This window comes from Rhagoletis zephyria, unplaced genomic scaffold (genome assembly GCF_001687245.7).
Source record: "Rhagoletis zephyria isolate East Lansing unplaced genomic scaffold, Rhagoletis_zephyria_1.1 Rzeph_scaffold_00085, whole genome shotgun sequence".
Lineage (NCBI taxonomy): Eukaryota > Metazoa > Arthropoda > Insecta > Diptera > Tephritidae > Rhagoletis > Rhagoletis zephyria.
Genome location: NW_016157169.1, coordinates 557,577 through 576,424, shown reverse-complemented (window position 1 = coordinate 576,424; position 18,848 = coordinate 557,577). Strand labels below are relative to the sequence as shown.

At 36.1% G+C, this 18,848-nt stretch overlaps 1 protein-coding gene across 1 annotated transcript in view; it reads right to left on the bottom strand.

Moving 5' to 3' along the window:
• Positions 1-14,742: 14,742 nt before the first annotated feature.
• Positions 14,743-18,848, bottom strand: part of yip2 (yippee interacting protein 2) — an 11,090-nt gene continuing 6,984 nt past the window's right edge. The window contains exons 3-6 of the mRNA XM_017630143.1: positions 15,647-16,219; positions 15,368-15,568; positions 15,128-15,282; positions 14,743-15,060 (exon numbers count right to left, since the gene is read on the bottom strand). Of these exons, the coding sequence (XP_017485632.1) occupies positions 14,979-15,060; positions 15,128-15,282; positions 15,368-15,568; positions 15,647-16,219 (1,011 nt within the window). The 3' untranslated portion in view covers positions 14,743-14,978. The remainder of the gene's footprint in view (positions 15,061-15,127; positions 15,283-15,367; positions 15,569-15,646; positions 16,220-18,848) is intronic.

The window sequence follows — 18,848 nt, the reverse complement described above, 5'->3', positions numbered from 1 at the left end:
ATTGCTTTGTTAATTTTTTGAGCATTTGATTTTATTTAGTACCTCCTCAATCATTTTTTTAAGAAGTCTTTAGTTCTAAACTACCAGAGAGTTTTGTAATTTCTTTTTTATTTTTTATTTTATTCAAATTGATTTGGAAAAGTATCTTTTCCACATTTGCTGTGGCGACTGTAGAGCACAGGACAGCTTAAACAATTTCTTTCAATGGAGGAGACGTTGCTCCTTTTCGGTCCCCTTTGGTCGTAGAGATTGACTTACAAAACAACCGAAAGATAAATTTAAATTAATTCGTTCAAAACTGTAATTTGTATTGGTGGTAGTTTAAGCAACTGTAAGCTAGTCTAAAAAATGTAATTTACTGTTAAAACTGTGAAACTGGCAATATTGGTTGGAGGTCAAGTGGAGATTTCCAATTTCCAATGTTGATTTTTAAGTGTATCTCAATTGAAGAACCAACCAATTTTCAAAACAAAAAGGCAAATTTTTTGTATGCGAAATAGTATGTGTTCGCCACTTAAGAAAAGCTTTGATATCAATGGTAACTCAAATTTCAGTCAAGCCTTGGGAAAAATTTTGAAGAAAACTTTAGTATGTATATCCACTTGAGAATCAAGAATGTCTCAAAGAATGGCAAAATGTTTGCTTTGTGTACATTGGGATCTATAACTAATTAAAATTCACATGACTTTCAATTTAAATTTAAATAATTTCCTGTAACGGAGAATCACTCTTGCCAAGAAGTGCTTATTTGGACTGAGTAGGAAATTCAGAAGTAAAGTCCTTTCTCATCGTATAAAGATCACACTCTATAAGTCACTCATCATGCCTGTGCTGGTGTATGGCGCGGAGGCATGGACAATAAAAGCATCTGATGAAGCGGCTCTTGGAGTTTTCGAGAGAAAGATTCTGCAAAAGATTTACGGACCTGTACACGTTGCCGATGGCGAATACCGCAGACGATTTAACGATAAGCTGTATGAGCTTTACAACGATATAGACATAGTGCAGCGAATTAAAATACAGCGGCTCCGCTGGCTTGGCCATGTCGTTCGTGCAGCGATGCTGGTAACAGAGGAAGAGGAAGGCTTCCTCTGCGTAGGAACGACCAGGTGGAGAAGGACTTGGCTAAACTTGGCATTTCCAATTGGCGTCAGTTGGCACAGAACAGAAATGACTGGCGTGCTGTTTCGGACTCGGCCAAAATCGCCTAGGCGGTTACAGCGCCAATAAAGGAGAGAAGGAGAATGTACTTAAGTATGTCTTAATTTACTTAAGTATGTCTAATATTCTACTTCCGTTCTACTAAAAATTCTGGCGTCTTCTAGAAAAGGTGTGGGTTTTTTCAAAAGACTTTCTGCAGCAAATAGCGAGTAGAATAAATAGCCAAATCCAGAAAATCCGTGGAGAAATTCGGTTTGGTACAAAATAAGCAATTAATTTCTATATATTGTAGTATATGTAAGATTTTATATTGGCACTGTTAAGATTTTAAAATTTTGTGATTCACCTTTTTTATAGTCATATATAAGTTATATAATATAACTTAAACGTACATACTTATGTATGTATTTAGCAAAATCATCCGGTCCCCGTTATTTTTCTAGACAGGATGTATGCATTATGAGGTACTTAATATTTTGTTTCTTCAAACTTTTCACCAAAACTAAACATTTTTAACAATTTCATTGTCCTTAGGAAACTTTTTTTTTTAATTTTATTAAAACTTTTAATTATATTAAATAAAACACCTAAGCACTTTTCTAGTTTTATTTCTCTTAGTGTCACGTCACTGCGATCATGGTTCATAATTATTGTTATTGCTCAGAAACAAGTATATACATATGTATGTACTAGGGCATTCAATCCTGAAGCATTTTAACAATCGGGATTTCGGATGTAAAAATTCTAATCACGGAACCTGAGATTTTTCGGGATTTCGACTTCATTACAACTTTTTGCATTTTAGGGGAGCATAATGCCCCTTAGTAAAAGAGTATGTAATTTGATGTTTAAATATTTTTATTCTAAAATATCTATATTACTTGTCAAAAACATTTGCTCGTATTTGCAGAGATCCTTTTCCAAAAAAGGCAACAAAGTAAAATGAAGAACAACCCTGTCACACTATAAAAGCTTGTTGTGGTTTCAATTGCTACCAGATTATGCGTTATTACACAGTTCGTGCACAAAATATTTGAACCAGAACAGTTATTCAGGCAGGTCCTGAAATTCACTTTCAATTGCAAATGGTTCAAGTTCACTTTGAATTAAAAATTTGGTATTCTGTATTTCTCGTGTTTCATGTCAAATGAATTATTTTTTTCGTTACCAACATCTCTTTCATTCTGTAAATGAATCAGTGAAAATCTCGGGATCTCGGAGCTGCAATCCCGGGATTTCCGGAAATGGAAAGAATCCCGGGATTTAATGCCCTAGTATGTACATCTCGGGATCTCGGGACGTATTTATGTCGCATCATGGGACAGTGCCGCCTTAGTGGGCAAAAATCGAAAAATTCGTTGTCTGCAATATGCATGAATGTATTTCGTATTTTTGTAAAGTTAATTTTCCACTAAAAAGAATTAATTTTCTCTATAAAATTAATTACATATATAACGTCTGGAAGCCTCTTAAGGCTAAAAATACTGAGAATTAATATCAGAGCATAACCATCTGAGAAAAATGTCTCAAATAAATTTTTCGATACCAAATAAAAAATTTGCAATAAAATTAAACAAAAAGCGTCGTACACTATTCCAAAAAAATTTCATAAAATGGCAACTTTTGTTGTAATAAATAAAAAAAGGTGTTTGTTATTCTTTTGTTTAAAAGGACGATATTTAGCTTTCAGAAGAGAAAATAAAAACAATTTTTGTGTTTTTTCTGAAATACAGTACAATCTGGGTAGAGTGAACTATGCAATTCGTGCAAGGCTTATCCCCTCAACCAAGATTGTTCATAGAACTCAAATCAGGACCTTTAATCAAAAATTTAAAGAAGAAAAATGACACTGAAAATGCCACAACGCCGAAAACGGTTTGTATCCAAACCAAATTTAAAAGGGATGACGGAAAATCGTTCCAAAATATATAAATTTAAAGACTTTAAGTTAATGCATTCACTAAATAAACACATTTAATGACAATCCTTTATAAAGTTTACCCTGTACGTAATCAAATTTTGAAATCGATTTTCAACAAACTTCCCGATGAACTAGAGACTTGAAAATTCAAACTTAGCTCAGAACCTGAGGAAATATATTTAAAATTGCGCATTTATGGCCCCTTACGGTTCACATTTATAATGTATATTGCTTACATCAAAACGAATAACTCCACATACGATAAGTGGCGTATGAATTGAGATATTTTGGAAAATCCGTATTTAAGGTTCGAGTTTTTTCATATTTAGAATGTATGTATGTATATCACTTAAATAGAAAAAAAACTAAAAAAAAAATTTTGGCCTTGGGTGTTTTTTTCTTTTTTACTAACCATTTGTAATTTAAATTTTTGTTTTAATTACATGTTTAAAATATCATATCATATTCAATTCAAACATTTTTGTACTTTAAAATTGAAAAAAAAAAATTTAATATTGGTTTGTTTCTTTTTTTGCTTTAAGACACTCCTACGCGGCGCGGCCTCTTTTCTGAAATTTCGAAGGAAAAGTGTATGTATTATCAAGAGAATTAATATTTTCATCGGCCCACTCGATTTGAATTTAATTTTTGAACAGGTGGCAACTCTTTAAAAAACAAAATCGAAATCTTACTGCACATCTGCAGGGCAAGCCTTTAGTTTCACGCCGCATTTTTGAAAATCGAACAACCTAGATGTCGCTAAATGCTACAAGGACATACATTTTCAACTTCAAGCTGTACTTACAGTGGAAGTATGAAAGTTATAAAAAGCAAATTCCATTTTTGAATTCAGGGTTCTCAAATTAACTAAGAAACAAATTTTCATTTCAATCCGTCCATAATTAAATATTTTCCCACATTTTATATCGAAATTAAGCACTGTGCACCGTCTTTAACACCGTTAAAACGATCGGCAAGCGGATGGGCAACAAAGTTCACTTATGAATGTACCACAGGAATGTACATACATATATAACTGCATACAGATGTATGTATGAATGCCTGTACATTTGTTGGCTTTGTGCACTAGGTACCTGGTTTAATAGTTGACATTTCTACAGGCCATATTTCATAATTTATAATCGTACCACTTAATATTGTCATGTTTTGCGAATTACATTTGGAAAAAAATACATATGTATGCATGTGTATACATATACTTTATAGAAAAGTAAATATGTACATATGTATAAGTCTGATTGTATGCAATCAGATATCTTTATAGATATAACTAAACCCATGCCTAGCAAAAATATTTTTTTGTATACCTACCCAGATATCGCAATTGCTGATTACAGCAAACCCTCACGTGAACTATATTGAGGATAGTAAGAAAAAAATTCATATGCACACACATACATACATACATATATACATATATATCATCCGTACAGCTCATTTGCATTAAATTCGCCAATGGAATGCTTGCGAATTTCGTGCAGTTCACTTTCAAAGAAGTCACCTAAGGAAATCGAAACAAGACACGTTGAAATTGCGAAATTATTGCAGTTATGTTTGGTTTTCTTTGCAGCCAACTCATCCTTTATTTCCATTATTGGATATTAAAATCATTTTTTTTCAATTTTTTTCATTTTCAAATAAATTTGCACACACTTGTTCATACAGATGTACATATGTACGTACAGATATTTTACCTTTGTAAAAATAATTTTGCACTTTCTTTAGATTGGATTTTCCCCGATGATGTACGAACTTCGTAAGGTTAAATTCACTCCCGTAAATTTGGAACCCGTAACCGATATCGCTATAATTCGTTTAACTAACGTTTCAAAAGAAAAACAGCATTGAAATTCACGTCCGCCGCCACTTATACTAAATTTTTCTATACAAAAGGTAAGACTCGTTCGCTAGTTGTTCACTTGAAAAAAAAAATAAAGCGTTTTTTCGTTGCCGTCGCTTTGCGAGCATGTAAGGTGTTTGTACCGCCGGGTATGAGTACGTGTAGTCTTCTGAGTAGCTGTTGCTCTTCTACAATTCGAATACACGCGCATACACAATACCTACATACATTCATACATACAGGTACATACATACATACATACATACAGTTTGTATTAATTGAAAGTAGCAAAATTTGTAGTTGTTCATCAACACAATAATCGTAGTACATTGCCGTCATTTATTCTCTCCTTGTGGTTGACATCAGCAACTTAGCCAACCAGCCATCCAAGTAGTACTATGTATGTAGCTAATTTATGTGTAGTCAAAGTTAGCTATATTGCTTGCTGCCCACCGGAGCGCGCCACATAGTCAACACAACGTCAAGATTGTGATCAAGCGAAGAAGCGTCTGAGATACCACGCAGTGACGCGCTAGCAGGGCACAGTGTTTTGTAAATATTAAAAATTTGAACCGCAAATTAAATGGGCAAGATACTTTACCCTAGACCCTAGAATGTTGTGCTGAAAAGAGTTCTACAATAAGCCCAAAATCCGAACACTCCCACACTCCCGTCCTGTGAATGCCATAATCGGTGTCCAGCACCACTTGTGGACGAGAGTCAGCTTCAGGTGTCGCAGTGACGCAGTGACGCAGTGACGCAGTCACTACATGTGTCAGAGCGGTCGCAAGAATTTAGGCAAAGGTTGCCTATTATCGCGTTCATCATACGCCCCGGTAACCACAAAAATTGCTTATCAGCGAGCAAACTATTAAATAAATTTTAATAAGTGGATTTCACTGAAATCATTTCAGTACAAATGGGATTCTTTAAGTAAGGTATGTCTTTTTGAGACCATTTGTCTTTTGTCACACCATTTCGACGGCTGAGTGGAAGATCGACCCATCTCAGCAGCCGGTTCGAAAACGCCCTATCTCAGAAAATGGCTCAAGGACGCCCTACTTTAGATTTGTGGAAGATCGACCTATTTTATACATATTTTCTTTATGATGATGGTTTGGACAACCTATTTACTAATTTGTTAGTTCACTCAGAAAAAAAAAATGATGCTAGGAAAAAGTATAGTATTCTAAGGAAATATTACCTTGAAATGGCTCCAATGACATGGCTGCCTTAATATGAATAAACGATTTGACTCAGTTTAAGGAAAACACAATTCCTTAATTTTTAGGAAAAATTTACTTGCCACCCGTGAAAGGAATAAGTATGTCATTTTGCTCGCGGCGCTCAAACAGTGACAATGGCCGACACAGCTAAGCTCTGGGATTCGTAGTCGAGGGATGCAAGGCTCGAGTCCCAGAGCAGAAAATTATTATTTTTATATTTTCTTTTTATTTTTTATTTTTTATTTTTTAATTGTAATTTTTTAAATTGTATTTAAAAAAATATATTTAATTTATTTTTTATGTTAATTGAGTATTTAAGTTTTTCCATATATGAAATTATTTTTACAATTTGTATATTTAAATTAAAATAATTGACTTACTCTAGCTACCTACAACTGGATTCGAACCTGCGATCTCAGATTCTAAAGAAGTAGTCTTCACGCGACGCCACAGCCGACATTTGCCAGGAAAGCAATTAACTTTGTCTTAACAGCACTGACAAAATTCAAAATTTTTAAAGGAAATTTTTACTTATATTGAGTAAATTTACTTCTTCAAATTAATGACGCCCTATTTTTAAATTAAGGAAAAATTTCTGAAATTGTGTAAATTTTTCGTAATACTAAGGAAAAAACAGTAACTCGAAAATGAGGATACTGTTTTCTTGATTTAAGGAAATGCTTTTTTCTGAGTGTTGTGCCGGCTCGAGTTCAAATGCTGTTAGTTAAAAAACCCCTCTGTTTTAGTTGAATTTCTAAAAGCATTTGACCTCGAACCGGCACAAGTATTCGACCCACCTATAACTTCCACTATGTTATGTTTCGGGTGTATTCCTTTTTTACTTATATATATTTAGCACTGTGTCAAGAGTATTATTCCTTGAAAATAAAAAGGAGAGGTTTATTCATGCATAGCGTATATGGGCAAATCCGAGAAGTAGTCAACCAAAACGAGAAAAACTCACATAATTAAAATTCTCATATTTTTGTATCAATAATGGCATAGTAGAATATATATCAATTCCTTTTCACACTTTTTATCTTCCATATCTGTTAATTCGTTCTGGCTGTTGTGACTTTGTCTGTGAAAGTTATTTTTTGGTGAATAAAGTGTCCTTACTACAAAATCTTTGACTTAACGAAAGTTAAGCGATCGAAAAAATAACGCTCAGCTCGGGTAAAACTTTCTTTTTGCTACTTAAGCAATCCTGTTGGTTTTTGCCGAGAAACATGTGATTAGTTTAACGGGATTTAGATACAACAACCAATGAAAATGAGTATTATAAAATATGAGTCATGTATATAAGGAAACACCCTTCAGGTCTCGTATTTTTTAACCGACCTGGCTGAACGCGAATAAATAGCCGAGTTTGTGTTGTTGCTTTGCATGTATTTCGTCATATGAGCGAGTGTTCTTTTGCAGCTCGGTTGCAAAAGAATGCTGCTATTATAAATTCGAAAGTGAGTTTGTCGGTTTGTTACGCTTTCACGCTTTAACTACTCAACCGATACTCATAACATTTTGTACACTGGTTTAATTTAGTCAAACTTAAAATATAGGATAGCTTTAATATTGATTAGACAAGGGGGCGTGGCACCTCTCATATAAACTAAATTTTTCATACTGCACTCCTCTGGAAGTATTTGTGGTAGAGTATTGGAGCTTGGTATGCAGATATATAAAATCAATTCCATACTTATGGACAAAAATGTGCGCAATAGGCGAGGAGGTGTGCCACGTCCTATACACACTGAATTTTTCATACCGCATGCCTCGAGGAAGTATATGTGGAAGAGTACTGGTGAGAGGATAACGAAAGAGGTTTAAGAAGGCTGTAGTCTGGAAATATTTTGAATAGGGTTGCCACCTGTTTAAAATGTTAAATTTAAATTATTTTATAAGTTAAGTGAATTATTACAGTATTAGTATCAATCGAAAGGTGTTTGAAAAGGCTTCAGTTTTAAGCTACATGTAGAAGGTTGCTATATGTTTAAAAAGTCAAATTCAACTTGAATTAAGGGAATAATTTATCTGAAAGGAAGGTTGTAATTTAAAAAAATTTAATAGGATTGCCACCTGTTTAAAAGCGGAATATAATTCAGTTGGAACATTCAGAATTTTTATGAGTATCAATCGAAATAGTTCTGAAAATATTTTATTTCTTAACCCCCGGTTTGAAAAATTAAATTGAAATAGAATTAAGGGAATTTATCGAAATATGTACCCCAATATGGGTGTCAGACGAAAAAGGTTTAAGAAGGATTTAGTTTGAAATATAGTGAAGGGGGTTAAAAAAGAGAAATTTGGAAATTTGATTTATTTTTTGTTAATTTAAATAAGTTTAGTTTAATTGAAATAAATTACACCTAATGTAATGCGCAGAAATTACATACACTTAGCGAAGCAGGCGAGGGCAATCGAGTTATTGTATAAATCAAACAATGGTTGAGTTTTTTGTACAAACATGCAGCAAACATTTAGAAACAAACTTTGCTGATCACTCCATGTTAACGTTATTTGCACTTACCTTAGCTCTCAATTGCAGCTAAGCTCTTGGTGGAAATGGGCTATTAGTTTTACAAACTCTTTACAAAATACTTTTAAAATAATTTTGTGTAAACACGTAAGATACACCGATTGTAATAATTCACCTCAGTTATTACTAAAATTAATTTCGACAATTTAAACAGTTTTTAACCCTTTTCAAAAATATTTTCGAAATAAAGCTTTTTAAAGCTATTTCGTTTGAAACCCATATTGTAATGTTATTTAATATATTAATTAAATTTGATTCCAAATTTTCAAAGGGATGGCAACCCCAAAAAATATCCTATATGCTAACACATGTTATAAATAGTCTGTGTGCAAATTTTTCCGTCCAGCCGTTTCACTGTGAAGAAATAACAAACATTCCAAAATAATGATGGTGATTTCTCATTAGCTTTGCCACATTTTATGAACATTTAGCTACAAGCTTTAAAAAATTTCAGTGCAATATCTTCTTTCTTAGCGAAAATATACAATTTTGGAAAAAAAGTGAGTTTTGCCCAAAATGTGCCGTTAAAACATATTTGTACCAGAAAAAAATCAATTGCACATTTTTGAGGTAAAATATATGTTCCACTACACACTGTGCGTTCTCGTTCGCGATAGAGCCAGATATCAATGATCACAATTTCTTTGTAGCATTAAAGGAGCGCAAGCAGCTATTGCAATCGCAGAGAACAAAAACAAATAATAAATATTCCTGCACGATCTTGAGCTTTTCGACTTTTCGTTTATTACAATCATACAAATATTTATATATTTTTCTTATTTTTGTTCATTAATAGGGTGAGCAAATATACCTATTTACTTACTACATACAGATGAATGTAGTTGAACAGATCCGAAATAATTTGTATAGCGTTATAAGCGTATTGACTTAAAAAATGAGCATTGAATTGAGAGCTGGCGACGCAGTCTATCGCTTATATTGATGTAGATTCTACATAGTAGAATATAGATTGTGTAAGTTTCTACTTATGCTATAGTATATGTATATGTATGTACATAGATATGTACATAGTTGTGTCAGTTGTCGTTGCGGATTTGTAGCTACAAACAGCGGGCGGCAACAGTAGGCAGCTTTTTAATTAGCTTTTGAGATACCTCTCGTCCATACATACATACCTGTCGGCAAACATGAGCTGTCGTCTACGAACAACTATGCGAAAAGAGTGTTGAGATTCATAAGAAAGTATTCGCATATTTCAATTAAGGTGAGTGCGCATATCTCTTAGGCCCCCAACCTGCTCGCGGTTCTCTGCTCGAGTGATCTTTGTTGAAGAGTCTTATTAATAATGTTTTTCCTAGACGGCGCCAATTTGCATGAATGTATGAGTGAGTTGTGTCAAAGAATAACATAAAAAATTATCGTGTCTTCATTAGATTGGGTCGTTTTTCCTTTACTCATAAAAAGCTCTGACTCAGTCTCTTTGATTTAAAATATTAAAAATATAGTGAATTTCTCCTTTAATGGGGTAAGGACATTCTTCGGGATTTACAGTTTTACCCTGGGATTCCGTAAGCAGTCTCTAGTCACTATTAGTGACTTTTGGTGGTTAACATGGATTTTGAGACTATTTGGTATTCAGTAAGCTGTCTCACAAAAAGAAAAACGTGGACGAAAAGATAATTGCTTTCTGTTTTATTTTAAAAATGCGAAAATGAAGCGAAGAAATATTTGTGCAACAACAATTTCATTAGGAAATACCTAAACCAAAATGCTTTACTGTCATAAAAATTCATTGAGAAAAAATAATTTTTTTTTGAAACGTTAAAATCTAAAGATTATATAAAAAAATAAAACTAATCAAAAAAGAAAAAAACTAAAAAAAAAATATAAGAAAAACCTCTGCGTCCGAGTAGGAGTCGAACCCGGATCTCTCGAGCGGCAGTCTGATGCATTAACCACTCGGCCATTGCCACTCTTGGAGTGGTGCGGGCAAAAGGCATACATACATAAATGCTATCAGTTGTATTTGTTTTCACCACACATTTTTGGTAAACCTTTTGTGATTCTCTTCTACTGAATACCCAAATTATCTCAAGTTACAAAAATAGTCACCAATTGCTAGTCTCAAATTTAATGACTGGAGATGAGACTGAATTACTGAATACCAGGGTTAGTTTAACGACTACAATTCTTCTGGTTATCCTCAACCTCGACACTTGCTCCGGCGTTCGTTCACTCTAGTCAACGTGAGAACTTTTGTGCGAGATGAGGATTACCGTCTTGGTTCACGGCAGAAAGACGAGTTATTCGGCTTGGGGGTCAAAACTGTCTGTTCACTAGTAGGTGCAGCTCCAAGTGGTGTTAGGAATGGGCGCCGTTTCCAAAAAATCGGTCTTTTGATTAATCACGGTTTTTTATTCATGTTTTAAACCGTCTAAAAAACTGTTTTAAAAACCTGATCTTTTCGGTTTACCGAAAGAACGAATTAAAAAAAACCTGCAAAAAAAGAAATAAAAAAATAGATATCAAATTAAATTAAATTTTCACGTACACTTATTACTTACTGCTGTGCAACGCAGATTAATTAAAACCATAATTTTTCTTAATTTTATATAACAACTTTATGTCCAAATATACTAAATNCGATTGCCCTCGCTCGATCGACATTGCGATGGGAGATGTTCGCCCACCTGTAGTGAGTTGTCTTGAAGGACGATGTCAATTGATTGCGCACATTGCTGTGCGACTGGTTCAGATTGTGTCGCTTCTGATGATGAATCAGCCGATGCATTTGTCTGCTGCATTGTGCTTGTATGCCCTGGTCCTGTGATGTTAGTTTCCTTAACACAGGAAGTACAACTCCAATCACGATGCTGCACACTTTCGTCTACACCAGCGCATACGAAGTGAAACCAAAGTTCACATTCATCACACTGCACCCAGTTTTCCACAACCGATTTATCTGCCTTCTTTCCACAGACCTTACAAATGCACATGTCTGCTGAAGCGCTATAGTGTGGAGCTCGAAAAACTGGGGTGCGATTGCTATTTTCAGAACGGATGCTGCTTATTTCGCAGGATATATTCTTGCGAACGCCTTCGTCACTGTCGCCTTTTTATGCAAGAGCCTTTAGCACGTGCACGCGCAGAACAATGAACGCGATTCCAAGTAATAATCCAAGTTTCAACAAGTGTTCAAAAAGTCTTTAAAGATTTATTATCGGCAAAGAAGATAAACGATTTTGTTTCAATAGCAGCTATAACGTTTATTTAACAAATTTAGTTATGAAAGTTAATTATAAAATATTACAGCGTAGCGCTTTAAAAACTTTTGTCTTTTCTCGTCCTCTTACTTTGCTCCGAATAAAAAGTGCGAAAGGAAAAATAGAAGACTTCAGAACATACGCAAGGTCGCATTTATGATTGAAGCATTAGGGCTGGTTTCGACGGCAACAGAGAGATTGTTATCACAATTTGTAATTTATAAATGCAATGTTATCCTCAATAGGAATGTTCTAATCAAAATCGTTTCCACAAAATTTAAATCCATTCCCCAAGTCCCATCAGAAATTAAAATTCTACCAAAATCGGGGAATCCTCCCCCTATTGGCATCACTAGTGGCAGTCGTGGTTGGGCTGAGACTTTGATACCTAATCTCGCTTAGAGAATAATTCGCCAAAACCCCTATCAAAGCTAAATGACGAACGCTGAGATAAAATAGCAATTCTATGAACTCCCTGTGGTTGTATATGAGCACTGTCACCGCTGTCATTGGCGACTTTAATGCCATAGTGGATAGAGGAGGCTGATCCAACAGTCGGAAAATTCGATATTCTCGACAGAGGCTCATCGACTTTGTTTCGGCAGGAACACGGTAGTTAGTAGCGCCAAACACCTGCGTCGCAGCATCAATAAAGCCACTTGGGTATACTATGATCGAAGAACGAAAATCAAAATACATAAAACGCGTTGTGATAGACGGAAGATATGCTTCGAGAATACTTTTCTCACGTTTCATTCGAAGTGCCAACATCGGCTTGGACCAATACCTTGTTGCAGCCTAGACGGCTATATGCCTTGCTGACCCACAAATTTTACCAGAAAGTAAGGCAGAAATCGGATGGTTTAAAAACCGAGGATGGTTCCTGCACAAATAAGGGAAATCTAGAAACTGACGTGCAGAGTACACTTGAGAAAAGCTTTTCAGTGGCGCACAAGTGATACCCTGAATCCGACGGCGTACTACCTGAATGGTTAAAGCCTAAGGTTACTCAAGTCCTTCAATAGACGCTCTAGTTTTCAGTACTTTTGAAATTTAGTGCCATATTCTTTAACCCACTACTTTGTTCCGAATATACATATGTTAGTGTTGTCGTTGAGACGGAACCTATGACAAACTATTTGGGTTTCTCAAGCATGAACTGGTGACATCGCTAGTTGGTAATGTAAGAGATTTTGCCTAAGTAAAATCTCGAATATTTAAGTTTGTATGCTTGTTCACAATCGTGTTAATTGGTTCATCTGTTAATATACTTGCTACTTTTGGGAGCTACCGATACATCTTGCCATTAAGTGGATGAGTTCTCCATGAAGACATTAAACGGCCTGCAAATAGATCGTGACCAACTTGCTTTTTGTCGTCATTGAACAGTGTTATAAAAGTCCTGTATGGCTGCGATCTGCAAGCTGGAAAGTGAACCCCGATCAGCAGGGTAAGCATTTCTTTTCAGCCATTTGCAAGGGGGCCATTACTTCACTTAGGTTAGGTTAGGTGGCAGTTCCAGTTGTCAGGGACTCACTTGGACAAATAGGATATTATCTTCTTCATCGATGTAACGCCTAGAGCCGATTATGTAATTGAGAATTCGGCTTAGTCTCGCAAACGGTGCACAGTGTTGAGCTGATACCACCTCGCTATATTCCAGGCAAATTGCGACATGCGGTATCAGGTATATTGTTCAGCCTTCCTGCATGAATACCGATTGGACATTGACCCGTTAAAACCCCCAACGCGCCCCGTTCACCTCCAGCCAGAAGGACCTTGCAATCGCGATGCCCTAGTTTTGGTCCTGCGCTCGCTGAGCCGACCTGACGCCCATCTATTCAAGAGTGTACCACATGTTATGAATGGCACCCCCAGCATCTTTTTATCCAGCGATAACGTTTCAGGGGTACCTTTCCTAGCCAATTCTTCAGAAACATAGTTTACCGCAATGTCGCTGTGACCTGGAGCCCGAATGAGCCTAATATACAAACGTTTTCTGGCGCCACTGAGCGAGAGAGAGCAGACATTCCTCAACCAAATTAGAGCGCACCTCCAACGCACTTAAGGCCCTGATATCCGTTTTTATTGGTAAGCGTCTTTGACAGGATTCTGTGGCTTTTGGCACTGATCACATTCTCCATGTATAAATCTAGTTAAACATTTCAGCATGGAGGGCAAGACCTTTTGCCTAATGCTACAGTTAGGTTGAACTCCGCAATTTTGCGGTTGACAAGTATATGAATTCGTGACGGATTCCGGGTTCGAGCTGGAGTATGCTCACCGGCTACTGGGTTCTCCACACAAAGAAAAGATTTCGTTTTATGTGCACTACACTGGTCTGTGTAGGTCAAATTCCTACTTAATGAGAGATTGTGTTCTGAAATCAAACAGTAGAGACTCCAATTCTTAGCAAATTTTATTAACTAGGTATTAAAACTCCAAGCGATTTCTTAACCACTTAAAACTTGACCTTTTTTATACTAAAATTGAATTGCACTCGATGTACTCCTCACCTGCGCGCTGCCTGTACTCTAAAATGCTATCTAAATATTTCGCTTCGGGCGTATATATTCCTTGTCGAACTCGTCGTCGCTTGATTGCACTTTCTAACGCCCCTTCGCTTCAATGCGCAGGTTACCACGGACATAAGTTCGATAATGGTAGCCATGGCTACTAGACCGGTAAATTGACACTAGTCGCCATGCATGGCACACCGTCGTCAGAAGAGACACGTTCGTCAGAAAATGCGAAAAAATATTTCTAATTTTTAGCATGCCATATTTTAATGATCTGTTCAAAAACCCAAGTGCTAAAAGGTTGGCATAGTGTATTGTTACAACAATATGTGCATACATTTAATTTTTACGAGCGATAGGTTGGTTATAATTTCTTTTGAACTTTTTATTTAAACTACATAGGATTTATAACTATAATTTTAAAAGTTATGAAAAGTTACGCCCAGAACTATGTTTGTGTTTTATCACGGTTTAAAAATAGTCGAAAAATATATAAATGCATTTTTAACGTTTAGTTTTCACAGCCTTTTTTAAACAGACTCCAACAATACCGCTATACCTTGACCACCACCAATGCAGGCGGAACCGATTGTGTACTTCAAGTTCTTGCGTCTATAAAAAATGAAGTTGCATACAATAAATATACGAATCTACTTTTGCATCCCTTCAATATACTCACTGCATTTCGTGCGCCAAATGACCTGTAATTCTTGCACCACTCGCGCCCAAAGGATGACCCATGGCAATAGCGCCCCCATTAACATTCAACTTTGAAACATCTAATTTTAGCGCATCAGCACATGCCAGAGTTTGTGCGGCAAAAGCTTCGTTGATCTGCAAAAAAGCAGCTTAAGTTAATACTGAGACAAAAGATAATATTACTCCCCAATATTAGATATGTATGTACGTATGTATGTACCTCAATCAAGTCGATGTCCTCCAATTTTTTACCGCTAACTTTCAGCACATTTTGTATGGCCGGCACAGGACCGAAACCCATAATTTCGGGTTTCACACCAACGAATGAGTAGGCGGCCAAACGTGCTAGTGGTTTAAGATTATACTCCTTGACGGCTTCTTCAGAAGCAATTACAACAGCAGCGGCACCATCACTAATACCCTGTAAGAGTATGTATTTAGCTTTGTCATAAAACACCCATTAATGTAATTTATTTATGTAAATATTCTCGCTTATTACCGAAGCTGTGCCAGCAGTAACGACGCCATTTTTCTTGAACAACGACGGCAGCTTAGCCAATCCCTCAATTGTTGTTTGTGGTCTGGGATGTTCATCGATAACAAAATCCACCTCCTTTCCCTTCACCTTCAACTTAATTGGCGCAATTTCCGCACTAAAGGCGCCTTCCTTCTGTGCCTTTGCCCAATTTTGCTGAGAACGCAATGAGAATTCATCGACGCGTTCCTTTGTGATTTTGAATTGCTCCGCCAAATTTTCGGCAGTTAAAGCCATGGGCAATTTGCAGTATGTATCAGTGAGACCTGCCCATAAAGCATCTTCCAAATTGTAGTTGCCACCTAATGTGACGCCGAAACGGATATTGCGCGCAATCATTGGCGCCAGTGACATACTTTCCACACCACCGGCGAGTGCAACTTTCGCGCTGCCGAGAAGAATATCCTGCGCGCCATTCACAATCGACTGGAAACCAGAGCCGCAGAGGCGGTTTACGCCAAGTGCAGGCGTTTCAATGGGTATGCCACAATGAAGACCGACATGGCGGGGTAGATATGCGCCATCGGTGGAGGAACTCTGTGGAAAACACAAAAAAAAAATATTGTTTGTTATTGCTTTTAATTTAAAGAACTTAATTAAAATTTATTATTTAATATTGTCTAAAAAAGGATGTAATGTCGGTCGGTTGTGGTTTAGTTATAACCTATTAGTACCGCTCTGAGTATTCCGCCATCATCTTGAAAAATTCTGACTGAAGAATAACTACATGGATGGTCAATAGAGATGACGGGTAGGATAATACCACAGTATACAGTAAAACAGCCTTTAATAATATGCTTATTTGAAAATTAATACATGAAATATTGTGCATGTATAGCATTTTTTTGTCATTAGCCCATAGGCACCGACTGGTGCAAAAGTACCCACAAATACTTGTTGATATATTTGAAATGTAAATTTGAACAGCGAAATTCGTAAAAAAAATAATAATAAAACAAAAATATTGTTAATTACTACATGGGAGGTGGGCGTGGTGTTTGACAGATTTCCCCAAAATGTAATAATGATAATAGACTGACGCTTACACAAATGTTAGTGTTTGGCAGAGCTTCTCCTCCGATTTGTGGTGTGCGCCTTGATGTTGCCACACAAAGGGGAGGGATCTACAATTTTACACCGATTTCGAACGCCGATTGTATTTTTATGAGAAGCTGTCTTTCATTGCAGAGATACACGCGGAGGTTTGCCATTGCCTGCCGAGCGGCGACCGCTGTTAAGAAAAAATTTTTATTTTTATTTTTTTACAATATTGCTTTGACCAGGGATTGAACCCAGGCCCTGCCGAGTGGAAACGCGCAGTGCTTACCACTACACCACAGCGGCCGCCACCATAATTTAATACTAAACTAAATTATACCAAAGGAAACTTCGGCACAGACTTTCGTTAAAATATCTAAATTCATTCATTCTGAATATTTTGATAAATATGTATGTAAGCATATGTGTATATATATTTTATATTTACGTTTTACAAACGGGCTCGCTTATCTGCATAAACCGTTTTTATTTGCTTTAACTCATGCATTATCCTCTTTCAAATGAGAATAAGCGGCTGAACAAATACATACAAATTCCGTGCATTTGTTCGAGTGTCGAAACATAACTTTGTGTACATATTTTATAAATGCTATGGAGGTCTCCGCTATAAGAGTGGTATATTTTAAAATAAGAGAGTTCCACCTTTAAGCCAAGTAATACTTGTTTTACCCCCAACCGATGGGACCATTTTCCAAAGTCAGCCCACCATTATTAACTCAAAGTTGTGTTCGTAACTCGGTATGACTTATGCAAGAACTGCATCCGATCATAATCGCCTACGCTTCACGCCTGATTTGCTTGGAATTTTGTTTTTCTCGTTATTTTATTTTTTTGTGACTTCAAAATATTTTTCACTATAAGAAAATATTGAAATTGGATTTCATATGGGTTAAAGAAAGCGACAAAGGTGAAAAAATATTAGCCAATACATTCAAATAAATTGTCAAACCCAGCAAACATTTGGAGTCATAATCCCGCAAACATATTCTAAGCGTTCAGAATATATGTATGAGTCCGAAAGGAGTCCTAGGTAGGTAAAAAATATGAGTTTCAAAAACAAAAAATTGTTTACTCTTGTATGAATCTTTTAGGATTCATATATGATCCAAGTTAAGAGCCAGCACCTTGTGCCAATATAAAAACAATAAAAATTTGAAATTTATATATACACTTGTTTATACAGAAATTGAAAATAATTAGGTTAGGTTAGGTTCAATAATACTCAAAGAACAAACTAAAATAAAAGTCTCAATATGGTAATTTATAGGCCGATAAGAGCCTAAAAAGTGTCTGAAATTATTCACATACGTATAAGGCCAAAAATTGTTATAAAGGGGTCCGAAATGAGCCGCATATGAAGCCAATAAGAGTCCAATATGACTCATGTTGAGGCTCATTTGATGTATGAATTTAAGCTCATATAAGTCGACCTTCGGAGGAAGGGAAACACCCTCTTATCGGACTCTTAAATGAGCTTATTATGAGCGTAATGGCTCCGAAATAGGACTCCTTACAGACTCATTTATGACTCCTAATGTTTGCTGGGAAATCAGTCTTTAAGGAGTCCTACTTCAGAGCCATTACGCTCATAATGAGCTCATTTAAGAGTCCGATATGAGGGTGTTTGCCTTCCTCCGAAGGTGGACATATATGAGCTTAAATTCATATGTACATCAAATGATCCTAATATGAGTCATATCGGACTCTTATTGGCCTCCTATACGGCTCATTTTGAACTCTTTATTTAAAACAATTTTTGGCCTCATATATGAATCATTTCAGACTCTTTTCGAGGCTGTTATCGGCCTCATAAATTATTACATTCGGACTCTTATTTTAGGTTGTTCTTTGAGTCTTGTTGAACGCACTATATTTGCTAAGGCATTCAGCAAAATTCCTTTCAAATAACATACATACATAGTTATGTGCATATACATACTTATGTGCATAATTACGGAAGGTGATATACATCGATCATGTTGTGATAGACGGAAGGCACGCTTCCAGTGTTTTAGACGTACGCACACTCCGAGGCCCAAACATCGACTCGGACCACTATCTTGTTGCAGCCAAGATACGCACCCGCCTCTGTGCAGCAAAAAATGTG